This window comes from Rutilus rutilus, assembly GCF_951802725.1.
Source record: "Rutilus rutilus genome assembly, chromosome: 11".
Taxonomy (NCBI): Eukaryota; Metazoa; Chordata; class Actinopteri; order Cypriniformes; family Leuciscidae; genus Rutilus; species Rutilus rutilus.
Window position 1 is genome coordinate 26,095,541 of NC_140216.1, and position 15,910 is coordinate 26,111,450.

Genomic DNA, 15,910 nt, shown 5'->3' on the forward strand with positions numbered 1-15,910 from the left:
GGATATGATAAGAAAAAAAAAACCCGACGGTGCGGTAGATACTAATTTCTCCCTCTGTTTGTCTATGATGACAGCGTAGCGTTTTTAACATCTTGGAACGTCATCAGAGAATTCCCTTTTAATTGGTCGTTTCAGTCATTGTGAGTCACGTATCGTAGCAACGATGACGACAAGTGACAACAGCGGGAAATGTAAAAATGGCTACCTCCGAGCAGCCGGTGTGGTGAATATTACGGTTACTCCGGTGTGAATAGTCCGGGCGTAGGACCCAAGCAATCTGATTGGTGCAAAGCCCGTTTTATGGGTAATCGCTCTAGTGCCTGGTTACAAATCATACAAAATCATTTTATTATAGAAGACGTTTGTACTACGTTATAACGAGTCATTAATGTATTTTAAATTATACGTTTCATATACTAGTATTTAACCGAAGCTTTAGATTGTGAAATTAAACATTTCTCGTTGTTAGTGTGTTTTTTAGTTAGCTAGATAGTAGCATAGCATACAGCTAACGTTATCCGATGATCGTGCTGTGAGCTTATACTGCACTGATACTGCCTTACCGTATTCACAGCCATTCGTAATGCAATTATAATTATGTCATTATTTTTTATCGCAATAATCAGCGCAATATGTTACAGGTACACTTTTATTTATTAAAAGAGCCATAAGATGTTTATTTGTGTATATTACTGTTTTTCTTATTAACAGTTTAGACATTTAAATAAATCACAAAATGCTAGCTATGTTTTGTGGGTATAAATATTAATTGGTTGTCTAGCCTTGACTAAAGAACACTGTAATACAATTATGGAATCACAATCTTAATGTAATTAATCAAACCCCTTAATTCATATAATAATCTTTTATTTTAAAGAAATAACATTTATAAGTATGTTTTGTGACGCAGTTATTTGTTATTAAGCAATAGGCATAATATGCTTTTTTTTATTACAAGCATGTAATTTGTGTACTAATGCATATGATTTATGTCATAATTAATTCTTAATACAGAACATCATACAACACAATAACATTTAATGTAATAAAATTAGAGAACCAAAACTTATATAAAAATTTAATTAAATTACACAATACAATACATAATGAATTCAACTGAATTATTAGATGTAATATATTACATTTTTATTAACACAAAACTACAAGCAAAATGCACATCGTTTTAGGACATTTATAGAGCTTTTTAAAATACACAACAACACAAAGCAGCTTTAAACAGACATGCTATGTCTTTACTTTTCTAAATACTTTTGTGATAGTCCTCTGGCTATACATTGTGAAGATTTAAAAACAATTAATGTTGAGTTAGCTGTGTAAAATATTTAATGAACTGTAAGGTAAAAGTTTTTTGAGAGCTAATGAGACACAAATAGATGCAGTGTCTTTTGCTGTATGAAAAGTCAAATCTTTGGTTTGAACGAAGTAAATTCATGTTGTATATGCAGTCAATTCTTTGTGGAACCATCTTAAGGCCTAGATGATGCAGTCAGTCAAGTTCCCCTTTAGATGGTTGGGTTGTGACCTGGTAGGTGAGGAGGCTGGACTAGGTGTCATGGACTGACTTGAGGGAACTCTGCAAAAACACACAAACATGCTGCAACATGTCATGTGCAACTGCACACTTGCACAGTCTTTAGTGCTATGGAACATCACTCACTTGTTTTGCTTTGGTATACAAGCCCGAAGGTGCAACGCAGCAGACGCAGTTAGCTCGTTGAACCTGGGTGTCATGGATGGACTGACTTGAGGGGACTCTGCAAAAACACACAAACAACATGTCATGTGCAACTGTACACTTGCACAGTCTTTAGTGCTATGGAACATCACTCACTTGTTTTGCTTTGGTATACAAGCCCGAAGGTGCAACGCAGCAGAAGACGTAGTTAGCTCGTTGAACCTGGGATGTTGTGACATTAAAAGGCTATTTTAATGACACACTCCACAAGATAAGATATATCAGCCCAAAAGTGACTGAAACCTTCCGTTCGTCTCAGTATTATAAGGCTGATCTGTACAACAAAAGATAAAAAAAAGTAATTACTTAATGAGTTAGTTTAATGAGTTAGTTCACCAAAACATATAAAAAATAGCCATCAGTTTCTCCCAAATGATACCAGGGTGAGAAAGTGTTTTTTTTTGGTGATATAAAAAATTCGAGTACTTATTTGTACCAACACGATCCCATAAAATGCTTACCTCAGGAATCAATTCACACATTAAAAGGTCGATATGTTCAAGCTTTATGTCCTTCTTTTGCTCAAACACAATGTTGTCGATGTGTCCTAGAAGTTCCTCAACATGTGCTGACAAGGCTGGATGAAAGCTCTTAGGTTTTACCATGTTCCCAGTCTTCATTTGCCACCATTTGTTCCACGTGGGTTTCACAGAGCCTTTCACAATTCCTTGAAACAACTCCTGAAAAAAATATTTAGTATAGCAAACAATATCTAGCCACTTAAAATTTTGTAAAGTCTTATATGTACCTGAATTTCAGTATCACTGACAAGAGAACAAATTCCTTTTTTTTCCACCTCCTCGACTGTCCTAAATTTAAAAAATCATCGATCTACTTGATTTATTAAACTTTTAAGTTGATTTATATGAATGAGGACACACATTTTACACATACCTTTTATACGTCATATGCTGCCATTGATGATGCATGATATCTTCTCAGATGCCACAGATCGTCTACCTGTATCACCTCGTTTTTCATAGAGGTCCATTTGTCCCTCACCTCCATTTCTGCCATCTAATGCAATAAATACAGTTGTCAAAGTAATGTAGATAAAAATAAAATAAATAAATAAAAGCATTTATTTAACTTACTGTACAAACCAAAACCCCACAGTTGTTAGAGTCAGCCAGCCTCCACTGTTCTGGGTACTCAACAGTCCATTTTCCCAAGTCCCAAGTATTTCGGAAGGCATTGCTTTTGTACAAAAGAAAAAAGAAATTAATAAATGTACATAAATAAATAAAGATCACAATTTTAACATTTACAAAGCACATAATACCAAAGTATAGCCAGGTCCATCGCAGAAATTGACTTGTAGTTGCCACTGGGGTCGTAAACTCGAATACGATTCAGCAAACCATCCAAGACCTTTACAACATAAACAGAAACCGCTTTAACCAGAGTAACAACTGTTGAGTAAAAATGTATTTTTTAATCCACACATACCCACAAAATGAAGTGATTTCCCTTTTCGGGGCTCTGTCCACCAACAATTCTTGGAATAAGGACTGTGTCATTCTCATCAAGGTCCTTTAAAATATTTATAAGTAAATAAGTAAGTAAATGTGTCCCCTGCCACTGAAATTTAATTAATAGATTTTGATTTACCTTCAGACAAGAAATGTGACTGTCATCCACATGTTTCTTGATAGTGAAGGATCGCCACCAGAGCACGAACGTGTGCACCTGTAAAGCAGTTCCACCATGTGCTTTACAGAGCTGTGCAATCCTTGTGTCAAGAATCTAAAAGAAATAGTAGATTTCAATAAAATGTTGTTGAATAATATAAGTATACATATAGGAGGTTCGTGTACAAACGACCATACAAATAAGCTGCCATTGGACGCATATGGAGGGCTCGCTTGAGTCCCAAAATTTCTCCAATCATGCATTCATGTCTATGTCTCAGCACCCTCTAACAGAATCCGCAGTTTCGAGAATATCCGAGAAACTTTATTTTTCGACCCAAAAAAACTATAAGGTTAATCATGCACTCCTGTCTGCGCCTCAGCACCCTCTATCCGAATCCAGAGTTTCAAGAAGATCAGATAAACTTTATTTTTCGACCCAAAATATCTATAAGGGTATATATACCCTTATAGATATTTTGGGTCGAAAAATAAAGTTTATCTGATCTTCTTGAAACTCTGGATTCGGATAGAGGGTGCTGAGGCGCAGACAGGAGTGCATGATTGGAGGCTCTAGAGCCTTCCAGAGCTGAGATATGGAGATTCCACAAAGCATTTATTCCATTGGGGCAAATAGAGACTCGCATACAGTGAAATTTTGGGATGAAATTTGGCCCTTTTTGCAGCTTTTTGTTTGGACGTTTTCTGGAAACCGGGACTAATTAGAGCTATTACAAATATGTCTCAAAAATGTTATCAAATTAAAATTCTAACGTCGTCATTCAGCCATGGGAAACTTTTCTTCTGTGGACACAGTGTCTCGAAATCTTCAACTGTGGCCTGGCATCTCGGAAACTGAATGAGTGGCCGCTTTCTGTCTGTTTCCTCACTCAAAATTCTCATATACATTTCCTAGAAAAAAAAATGCTTTGTAATTGTCTTACATATATAATATTATATAATATATAACAGACTTCCATTTATTTGACATCTTACCTCTTCTAGCTCCAAGATGTGAAAGTGATCCACTGAAAACTGATTTTTTTTTTTTCAATTTCTGTAAACACTTTTGGATCAGTCACAAATCTTTGTCAAAGTTACTTATTCGACTTTTTAAAAAGCAAATCAAATGAAGCATACCTGTGCGTGATGCATCACCTCCTGCCATGTCTGTCTTCAGGCAGTAAGAATCATGGTCATCATGAATATTCACTGAAAAAGGTTGTATATGTAATATTTTAAATTTGCCATAAACATTAACTTCAAAAAGTGGACCATCTACTGTAATGTACTGCCTTACTCACCATTCAGGTTAATGTCACGCCGCAGGAATGGTTTGAGTTGGGACACATTGGTTTTCTGGCGGAGAATGTTGCCTGATTTGTCTGCAAGTGTAGCAACCCCTTTTTCGGTAATGTCTTTGACTACAAAAGGGCCTGTCCAGTTCCCCTCTAAACGTCCACCTTTGTGTCCCTCTTTTCTTTTGTTTGCTTTGAGTACCTCCTCTCCTTCGCGGATGTGAAATGATTTCACATTTTTTCTTTTCCGGGACTCGTACTCCGCCTTTTGCTTCCCTTGTGCTTTTTCAATGTGATCCCGCACCTTATGAAAATAATGTATATTAAAAAGACTTAATAGAATACCTTAAATAATGTGAATTATTACTTAATTATAGTTCATACTACAGACAATCACCTTTTCCTGTACTGCTGTCACCTCTACTATCCGTGTGGGCATTACAATATTCGGATCCTCTGCTACAAAGCAATCTGTCTCAGATACTACCTTTGTGTTTAGAAGCTCTGGCATGACTGGGTGCCGGTGAAACATCAAAAAGAATGGTGTATACTTTGTAGAGCCCTAAAAAAAAGTGTTTCAACAAATTACATTTACATAATCAATTGCATATAATCATTTATTTTTTAAGCAGTTCCAATCACCTGCTTTGAGGTGTTGATGGCATGCACCACATCCTCAAGTTTTTCGTCCCAGTCATTCTGCATGTCATTGCAGTACTTTGACAATGACCTCTTTATAGTCTGATTAGTCCTCTCATCCTGTCCATTTGACTGAGGGTGGTAAGCTGATGTGACACACTGCTTCACACCCAATTCCTTAAATATGTCCTCATTTAGCTGTTATCAAAAAGGTATGCAAGACATGGTAGATTCTTATAACATATAGCCTAAAAATGTAATAATAAAATCTTCTTAACTAAATAATAATAACCTGGTTCACAAACTCCCTCCCCTGGTCTGTGATTATTCTTTCAACTATGCCATATGCATTAAATGCTTGTAAGACCCCTGTAGCCACCTCAACTGCGGTCTTACACTTCAGGGATTTGGCGAAAACCCATTTGGTGAAGAGGTCAGTCATTGTGAGGACATAAATGTTCCCCTGAGGACTGGTTGGAAATGGTCCCATCAAATCCATTCCTATTACAGTCCAGGCTTTAGTGACCTTAGCCGCTTTCCGACCAAGTAAATATATAGGCTATAATCTGTGTGTTTACATATAGCTGTTTTAAAAATGGCAGGTGCTGGTGTTCCGCGTGCGTTCGGTCAATCAGCGTACACTAACGTCACAGATAGTTCCTATAGTGCTGGTTTAGACCCTACTCTGAAGTAGGACCTAAATTAGTTCCTACAAATGGAGTTCCTAGAACTAAAATCGTTCCTAGTTCCTGCGGTGCGAACACGCCGACATCCGGGTACTTTAGCGAATAGTTCTAGGAACTGTGAAAAGGTTCCTCCGGTCGGAAAGCGGCTCTTGATAGGGTGCAACACTGGGGCCACTGTTTTAATAGTATCAGTACGCTGACACTGTGGACATTGGGCAATCTAAAAAGAAATTTGTAGGTGTTTGTAACATTACAAACAACAGAAACACATTACTTTGTACAACTACATCAGGGGTCTCAAACTCAACATAGGATCTTGAGGACACGACTTAACGCCATTAAGTATTTATTATAATATGATCTTGTGGCCTCAATATAATATGTCGTGGCCTCTACATAACATACCAATAAGTTAATTATTTACACTTGAGTGGCTGTATGAAACTATCTTGTGGTTCGGGAATTTGAGTCTACAATTATCTTACCCACTTCGTGACGTCCGGAAAGATGCCTTGCCGATAGTATGCGCTTGCAATCTTATTGCATGTCCTTGTTCTCCCCTGATGCCCACCTGTAGCTGGGCTGTCATGGCAGTCCCGAAGGACTTGTTCCTTCTGTTTCTCATCCATGACAACTAGACGGTTCGATCCGTCTGCAGTTTTGTAATAAAGATGTCCACCTGTGTTAGAGACATAAAGAGGTAATGTGAGGGAACGCAACACACAGTATATAAATCATGTTATTTATTGAAGAAAATATTATGTAAAATTAGTTGTTTTATCATAAGCAAACGTAGCGGATACTGTAAATCACATAATACATAACACATTAAAAGGCAATGATATTTTTTCTACTTCCCCTGCACAATGAACTTCTTAGCAGAACGCCTGACAATTCTCTTGCGTCCGGTGTCGCCGTTCCCTTGGTAAACTCCACGCTCCAGGTACTCCTTCACCTCAGCATGCAACGCAAACTGTAACATAACTTTAATGCAAAACAAAAGTAATGATATTAGGTTGATTAAACGTATTAATTGTGCAGTCAATCGATCTAAAAAATTAACTAGATTAATTACACTTTTGTTCTGATTAATTGCGATTGATCGCAATCATAAACACTCAAGTTTCAGTAACACTGTATAATAACGTTCAGTTGTAAGTCATTTATAAGTGGTTAGTTAATGATGAACTAATCATTTACAGAACATTCATAAATGATTAGCAAATGATATACTAACATTTTATGTAGCCTATGTTTTGTAAATTCCGTTACACGTCATTTACAAGTGATTAGTAAATGATTAACTAATCTTTTATAAAACATGAATATGCGTTTCATACATGTTTAATAAATAATGTTATTTTTTGTATATATGTAGCAATTAGAGGGTGCAGAAAGTGTTTTAAATGCCTTGAATACACATACAGATCATTTGTAACAGGTAAGTGTAACACATTTACAAGTAATAAATAGTTTACACTTTAGATTAGGGGATGCAAAAAGTGTTGTAAATGATTTATTCATGCGTTTACACATCTATAACAGGTGTTGAACACTGTAGTGTGTAGTGTCGTGTGTAGTGTAGTGTGCACTGCAGTGTAAGTGCTGACTGGTGAGGGTATAGACAGCTGTCTTCTCTGAAACACATGAATCTTTAACCACTGCACCTGATGTGAGCAAAACATACAAAAAAAATTAACATAATGAACATTTATGAGACGCAGTCATATTTTGTATATGATTAGTTAATCATTAACTAATCAATTGTAAATGACTTGTAACGAAAAAATGTACAAAACATACATAAAATGTTAGTATATCACTTATTAATCATTTATGAATGCATAGTCATGTTTCATAAATAATTAGTTAATCATTTACTAATCACTTGTACCGGAATTTACAAAACATACATAAAATGTTATTTTGCATGTTTATGCATGTTATGTAAATGATTAGTTCATCATTAACTAACCACTTATTAATGGCCTACAACTGAACGTTATTATGAAGTGTTACCCAAGTCTCTATACGGTTTTACTATATTTTATCATTTAATCATTTCACATTTAATCTCCAGATTAATGTAGAAAAACATAAAATAACTAAATAAAGACATTATATTTTAAATACTTGTTTAATGACATATTTTTTTATGAAGGCCAGTATCACTGATACTAATACAGCTACTGATGTATTGATAAATATGGGAAATAAAAATAAATCGAATAAAGCGTAAAACACTCTGCATTGCATAATTTATAAATTAGATATAAATGAATCCTTATTAAAGCTACAAAAGTTCTTTAGTTAGGAGCAGTGAGTAATTTTCTCTGTTCCCATTGTTATTTGAAAAATAAAATGAATGCAATACAAGTCACATACATTATGTAAGCACGTTACATTCTAATAATACAAATACATTTATTTACACAAAAACAATATCCACAGTATAAGTATGAACTGTAGCTGAAATATAGCCATTGATGCATGAGGTCCACTACAGTGGACAGATGATTAATCAGATTTTTCTCCCAATCTAAAATCAAAACTTGGAAAATGTAACTGTGATATGACTCATTAGATATTGCTTGATGCTGCAATATTTTTTTATCTACAAGAGTCTAATAGGAAAGAAGGAATGGTTGGATATTCCGGAGCAACTTGGCATTTCTGACTGACCATTGACCATCTTGGTTTGGAGGGGAAAAAAATCGAAACACAACGGCTTGCCACTTGGTTGCAATGTATAGGATGATGCACCAGGGTCCAATTAAGAGGCTGATGTGCAACTATGCCATCAAAACCCATGTACATTTAAGAAAATGCTTTTTTAATAGCTGTCCACTGTAGTGACCACTATGCATTTCATTTCATTTCATTTATCTTTTATTCCTTTCATGAAAATGCATTATTTGTACAAGGCACATGCAATTCATTTGAGTTTTCCTTTACATTTCCATGATCAGAAAGGAGCAGATGGAAGAATAATATTCTTATATTTATCTGCCCCCTTTATAAACATAAATAGTAGATGGCATAAGCATTGTTCCCTCCACCATCACCCAAAATTTATTAACATAAACAGTAGATGACATTAGCATCACCCAAAATATATTAACATAAATAGTAGATGGTATTAGAATTATTCCCTCCACCATCACCCAAACTCCAACATATCTAATATTTATTTAAACGTTTTACAATGATCACATACAAACAAAATCAAAATTCAGTTTGATATAATTCAAGTTGTTTCTTTTTATAACTCCTTTTAAATTCCAAAATATTTTTGCAACTTTTTATATCTTTCCTTAGAGAATTCCATGCTTTTACTCCAGCAACAGACAAACACATTTGTTTCAAGTTTGTTCTTGCTATTAGATGTTTAAAGTCATACGGCCGTCTGTGATTTCCATCTTCAGAAGTAAAAACAAATAACTTTTGTAAGTCATGTGGAAGAGCTTTGCTTCTAGCTTTGAACATCACTAATAGAGTTTGTAATTCTACAATGTCTTTAAGTTTTAATAATCCTGACCTAATAAAGAGTGGATTTGTATGGTCTCTATATCCTGCATGAAAGGGTTAATCCATATAAAACAGCGCTTAATCTTGCAAAGTAGGCTACGTTTTGGTGCTACTGCTATCATTACGTTAGTAATTCATTAAGCAGACGTCAGCATCTCTAGCCGAGGTAAGGCTGTTCCAGGCGGGATACATGAGCGCTGAGCACCCGGTGATCCCTTGGATCTCACATCTCCGAAAACGTCAGATCAAATTTTTAAATAGGCACTATCTGTATAAACAAACAACATATTTGAGATTGAAACAACTACATTATCGACTGAAAAACTCTTAAAACTACATTTCGTGACACATTAACAGTAGTATTTTTAAATTTCGCGGTCTTTCTCCTGCTATTGACGCAACTTGAGGTTTTAAATATTAGCTATAGAATATACACAATTTACATATACAATATAACATTTAATTTAATCTTACCTTGCATATAGCAGCGGGATTTAGCATTCTACATGAAGCTACCACATAATAACACTAAAACAGCTCACGTTAGCTACAAGTTATCGCGAGAACAGATTTAGATCAGGCATACTACTGGCATACTAATGGGGTCCTACGCCCGGACGATTCACACCGAGTAACCGTATTATTCACCACACCGACGAAAAAGAAGAGAGCACAAAAATATACATACAGGTGTTGTGTTGCTTGAATGCAGTATTTGAGTGCAATATTTTATATTTTCTTTATTAGCTGTTTTTTAATGTATTATTGTTTTGCACTGGAAAGAAAGTTAACTATAATGAAAGTATAATTATATAAAGATATTTGCACTACACTTAAAATGTTGTCTAATTAAATAAAAAAATATAATTTTTTGCACTGGAAAGAACATTCGAGAAGTCTAATTCTAGTGCATAAGTTCGCACAAGGCTACAGAAAACTGTTGTGTTTATTTTTCTTCAAATGCAGTCTAAGCCGATGAGTTTTGAATTATATATTTTGTATTTGTTTAAGTTAAAAATAAAACGTATTATAAACTAAACAAATCCATGGTTCATTGTTGGCAAAATGACCATGATAGCCTTTATATTTCACATCTATGTGGTTCAGTCTTGTATATTGATTAGGCCTACTTGCTATTCTATAAAAATATAGGCTGGGCCTATTATAATATGCTATAATGTATGAAATATATTTATCTAAATATCAATTAGTTTCCACAATATTCACCAGAAGTCATCATTTCAGGGGTTATTTTTAACAAATTTCTTTGTTAAGAACATTTTCAGTCTGTTGAAAAACCCAAACCAACGCCAACAGGGGTAACACACTGATCCAACAAAACCCAACAAACTTGTTTGTCAGTGTTTCTCTGTATGGTGTGAATTGGCCTTAAGAGTGCACATGTGCTTTTGTGCTCTAGTATGTAAGAACAATATGATTGAATAGAAATAAACTGGAAATAAGAATAAGAATTAGTCCTCAGATGCCATGTCTGTAATTTATAGTAAAACATCTAGCATTAATTCGATCTCAAACAGGGCCCGGTTTCCCGATAACGCTCACTCTTAGCGCGCTAAGAGAGCTCGAAAGATATATCTTACCAAAGGTGTTTATGTTCCTAAGTGTGTTCCCCGAACCATACCTTAGGAAGCTGCTTAAGATATACCTTCTTACGTGCGACGTTACCCGGCGCTGTCCGTGGCGATGGTGCTGAATTGTTTGATATCGATGGCTCGAGAATCAATTATTCTCTCGTGCAGGGGCTGTTTATGTGAGAAAGCGGTGTTCTTTATAAATGAAGCACTTCAGAAATAGTTGAAATTGCAATTTATTATGATTATTGGATATTATAAAAAATAATCCAAACTATAATAGCCTATAATAGCCTAGCCTACATATTTTAAAATTGTAACATATATTGCTGCCACAATAACCTTTTCAAAAATGTACGTGCCTTCTTCTCTTTCCCATTTTTGTTCGCTGAGGTGGAGCTGCGATGAAATATTGTTCTTGTAAATACTTTCCAGCATTTCAGTAATAAAAGTTTACATCTTGCGTACGGTGCTCGGCAGTGATCAAAAAGGATTTAAACCGTAAATTTTGAATCTCTTGTAAACTCAGAGATGTGGATTCAGACGGCAATTAAATTACCACACGACCTGTTTGTCAAAAAACAGAAGGTACTAATTTGGCCAGGGATTTTTACGCGGGTTGGGTGAGAAAAACACTGATATTATGGATTCGGACGGCACTAAAATCACCGACTTACCCCTGTAAATGTTTAAAATACCGGACGAGCCCATGAGAAACAATATTAGCGTCCGAATAGGACTTAACTGACAGTAGCCTATGCTTTCACTGGCCTTTAAAGGGTAACTAAACCCCTGGTCAGAGCTTGACTCCACCCACTGGCAATATTTGAAAAATGCTGGAAAAGTGGGCAGAGCCCAGTGGAGAGGGGGCGTGCATCTGAGATGTATCTCTCTGTAGGCTAGGGCGTGGTTAACTGGTACCCTCTGACGTCAGAGTGTACCACAACTTCCAATAGGAAAATTCAACTGCAGTAGCCACTGTTCAACCTGAAGAGGGCAGCACTGAGACGTTTTTACACCATATTTTGTAAAATTAAAACACTTTAAACACAAATGTTAAAAAAATTACTTGAATCAGTGAACAGCACTAATAAAGCCCCATTCTTACAGAGCATTAACTAAAAAAAGTTGGTTTAGGGTTTAGTTACCCTTTAAAAGAGCGTTTTAATTAAATTAATAATATTGTATAATAATATAATTAAAAATCTAACAACAATCAGTGTAATGACAATTTTATTCTTTGCATGAAAACACTTGAATTAGCCTAATTTAATACTGTCTGGGTGTATTAAAACTTCAGAATTATATTCATATAGACCTGCAACAGTGATAAGGTAAAGCTAAGAGTGGTCCAGACCAACCTTACGAAAGTGTGACTTACAAAAGATATACTTAGCGTACGAACGTTTCGGGAACCGTCCCATAAGGTTAAGAGAGAGGTTAAGGAATAGGTTAAGAACTACTTAGAGATAAGAACGCTTTGGGAAACCGGGCCCAGATTCGTTAAAATAAGTTATTACTTCACCACCTGCGTGACATCATGAACCAATGTGGTTGAATGACAAATTTGCACCCCTATGTATTTTTGGATCAACACTTAAAGTATTTCGAATATCATCCAGTTATCAATCAATTTCTATGGAGTGTTAAATTCACTAGCTTTTCCCTTACTTTTGTGAGTTTTGCACAGGACTTTTACGTGCTTTTTCCAAATAATTGATTTTACTCAGAACCATCCCTTTAACAGGTGTAGGTAATTTTCTGGCAAGGCATAGTAATCTCAGAAGTTTAAATAGTTGAACAGTATGTTGGATTTATTAAGCTAGCAGTATAAAGTTTGAGGTTTATAAATTATATAAACAAATTAGATAGGCTGAAACTGTCTACAAAACAAACTTTGAATGTTGTCTGAATATTAAGCAGTTCAGTTGAACTAACAGCATAAAAGTGTCTTCAGTCCCATCTGCTCTGCTGTGGTGGTCTCGAGCTCCCCTGTGGCCACCTGCTCTGCCAACTCCAGTCTGGCCACATACTCTGCCAACTCCGCCATGGCTCCCTGCACTGCTGGCAACGCCTTGGCTTTCTGAACTACCAGCTCCCCCTTGGTGTCTAGGCCCACTTCTGCCACACGGGCCTGGCCCTCCATCCCTCCATCTCTCCCCCCCTCCCCCCTCCGCTTCATCACTCTCCTGAACTTTTGTGTCAGTTTGTGGAGTGTCTGGAATCCACTGTGTTTTATGGACTTGTATTTTGATAATCCTTGTTTGGATTATTACCATTGGTTTCTTGTTTGGATTATCCTTGTGTTTCCATGTTCATGGAGAAAAGACTGCTTGCTAAAAGATCCTCACCTCTCCTTGTCCCTGCTACACCCATAACAGAACTGAGATGACTGCATCTATGTTTATTGTGTTCCTCTTTGTAATGTATAAGCATTTAGTTCATTATGTGATGACATCAGAAGGCAACGCCCGCACACACACAGTGTACGCGTGTGAGTCATCTGTATGCAACCAGAGAATATGAGACATAAATAAAGTTTGAAAAGTGTTCTTACATCCACGTCTACTGGCATCCTTATAGACGGCTCTACAAATATGCATGTCAGAGTAATTACAACGGACTGACATTACACTCTTTTCAAATTAGTTTTAATGGAAGATCTATGTGTCCTGAAGGGACTGAAGTTTCACCATTTTGAAATGAAGGGATTTAATAAAAAGTACCTTATTATTAGGGCCCAAGCCCTGAAAGGGCGAAGGCCCTATTGTTCCCGGAAGGATTTTTTTATTTTTTTATTGTCTTTTTGCCACTTTTGGGGCCCTTAACATGCTCAAAAACTCTTGAAATTTTGCACACACGTCTGAACCAAGGGGCAACATTCTCATCTGAAAAATGAAGCCTACCCGGAAGTGCGAAAAACTGCAATACATCGAAAATCCGCTAGGGGAAGGTCCCAAAAGGGAGCAAATGTCCATAGCCCCCATGTTAAAATGTCCGTTTTCACAGCATAAATTCATGTTTTTACAGGTTGGTCCCATGGACTTTTATTGTATTTTTCGATAGGTTCCGAGTGCCTGACAACCATGAGGGCTGTGAATTTTTTTCTAACTCGTTAGTTTAGATCGTATTTAGATATAAAATGTAGGACAATAAGGGCGTGGTTAACTTTGATTGACAGCTTGATTGACAGCTGACAAGGCAGCGCCACGGAGAATGACAACATAAGAAGCGCCATTTTTAAATACAGTTGACATATAATACTACTATTTCTGTATCATGAAATTTAGTTTTAAGAGTTTTTCAGGCGAGAATGTAGTTGTTTAAAGCTCAAATCTGTGGTTTATTTATAAAGATTTATGAAAATTGTATCCAGTTGTGAGATCCAGCGATGACCGGGCGCTCAGCGCGATGTACCCCGCCTGGAACAGCCTTTGCTCGGCTAGACGTTCTGAGGTGCCGCGGTCTCTGTAGTGGTTAAACATGATTAGTCTTGTGTATATCTAACGGGCGATCTTTGGTCTCGTAACGTAAATCTATAATTTGTTCCCTGGGCAATCGTTTTGGCTGAGTAAGTTTCATAACTTTATAAGCTATTTAACTGTACCGTTGTATGGTTAGACTAGATCGAGCGCTGACTTTTTATGTTTGACTGAATTGTTTGCTTTGTTTGTATAGCTTCTTGTAACTTTACCTTTTACTTTTATATTGATAAAACTGAAATATATCAAAAAGAGACTGGGTTGAGTTTTGTCATTTTAATACAACGAATATGATCTAATGTTGTTTACTGCAAAATCTGTTGTTTAGTACAAATGCACATATTGCCTGGACCATATTAAAATTTTTAATATTTTTATATTATATTTAAAACGAAAAGAGGCAGGTTTGTGTTTTATATTTCGTTTTGTTATAAAAAGGCAAACGTTATGTGCAGTGAATAACATTTGTGTGGCTATAATGTTTAAGATTTCTTTAAATGAAAACGAAAAGAGTTAGTTTGGTGTTTTACATAGATGGTGTTGGTGTTTTATAACATATTTCGTTGCCTAAAATATACACAGAGATAAGCAGAGCGAGTTGAGTGACGCGCGCTGCGTCAGAAGGTGGGCGGGGTTAGGATTTCCCAAGATTTTCCAAGATGGCGCCGCCCATACCCCCCATAAACGGCTTCAAACCCGTTCTTCAGAAAGTCTATGGGTGACGTCACAGACGCTTTGTCCATATTTTTTACAGTCTATGGTCTGAACCTGCGGCCATCAGGGCCGGGCTGAAGCTGGTACCCGGGCGTGGTAGGGAGGCTCGACAGCGCCCCCTGGAATGGTGTCCGAAAACTTGGTCCATAAATCAAACACGCTTGCATGTAAAAATATGAAACTCAGTACACATATAGATCTCGTCGAGCCGAACAACTTTCGTGCTCTAAGTTTTACACCAGTCCAACAGGAAGTTGGTTATTATACGTTGTTTGGAAAACGCATACAATGGAATGTGAAATACTCCTCCTAGGGAATTCATCCGATCACCACCAAACTCGGTGTGAATGAAGTCAAGACATTGAGGATGAATTCTTGCGAACGGATTTTTGATATCTCGAACGGTTTGGCCGTAGCGAGTAAACGAATTTATGGCGAATAATGGGACACATGAAGTGTGTTATAAGTTCTGCATACATTAACTGATCTTGATGAAACATCCGCAGTGTGTTCGTTTTAAGAGGCCAATCACATGGATGTGACTTTTGTGAGTCAAAGTTTGTCACTTTCAAAATGCTTTGAAA

The 15,910-nt window shown here is 36.4% G+C and overlaps 1 protein-coding gene across 1 annotated transcript; it reads right to left on the minus strand.

Annotated features, from left to right (window-relative positions):
- Positions 1 to 602: 602 nt before the first annotated feature.
- Positions 603 to 4,862, minus strand: LOC311299144 (uncharacterized protein). Its single transcript, XM_084422564.1, has 13 exons — positions 4,692 to 4,862; positions 4,528 to 4,599; positions 4,384 to 4,444; positions 4,162 to 4,299; positions 3,368 to 3,502; positions 3,206 to 3,289; positions 3,039 to 3,127; positions 2,851 to 2,953; positions 2,505 to 2,773; positions 2,218 to 2,436; positions 1,853 to 2,030; positions 1,679 to 1,775; positions 603 to 1,594 (listed from the first exon to the last, which is right to left on the minus strand). Exons 4-9 carry the CDS (start codon positions 4,294 to 4,296, stop codon positions 2,654 to 2,656), a joined length of 666 nt encoding a protein of 221 aa, XP_084278690.1. The 5' UTR covers positions 4,297 to 4,299; positions 4,384 to 4,444; positions 4,528 to 4,599; positions 4,692 to 4,862; the 3' UTR covers positions 603 to 1,594; positions 1,679 to 1,775; positions 1,853 to 2,030; positions 2,218 to 2,436; positions 2,505 to 2,653.
- Positions 4,863 to 15,910: the final 11,048 nt, after the last annotated feature.

Coding starts and splice junctions, on each gene's coding strand:
- LOC311299144 (XM_084422564.1), bottom strand. CDS start 4,296: ATGTATATGAGAATTTTGAGTGAGGAAACAGACAGAAAGCGGCCACTC. Junction 3,503..4,161: donor TCCCATGGCTGAATGACGAC/GTTAGAATTTTA, acceptor TATTTCTTTTAG/ATTCTTGACACAAGGATTGC. Junction 2,954..3,038: donor ATGGACCTGGCTATACTTTG/GTATTATGTGCT, acceptor TTTGTACAAAAG/CAATGCCTTCCGAAATACTT.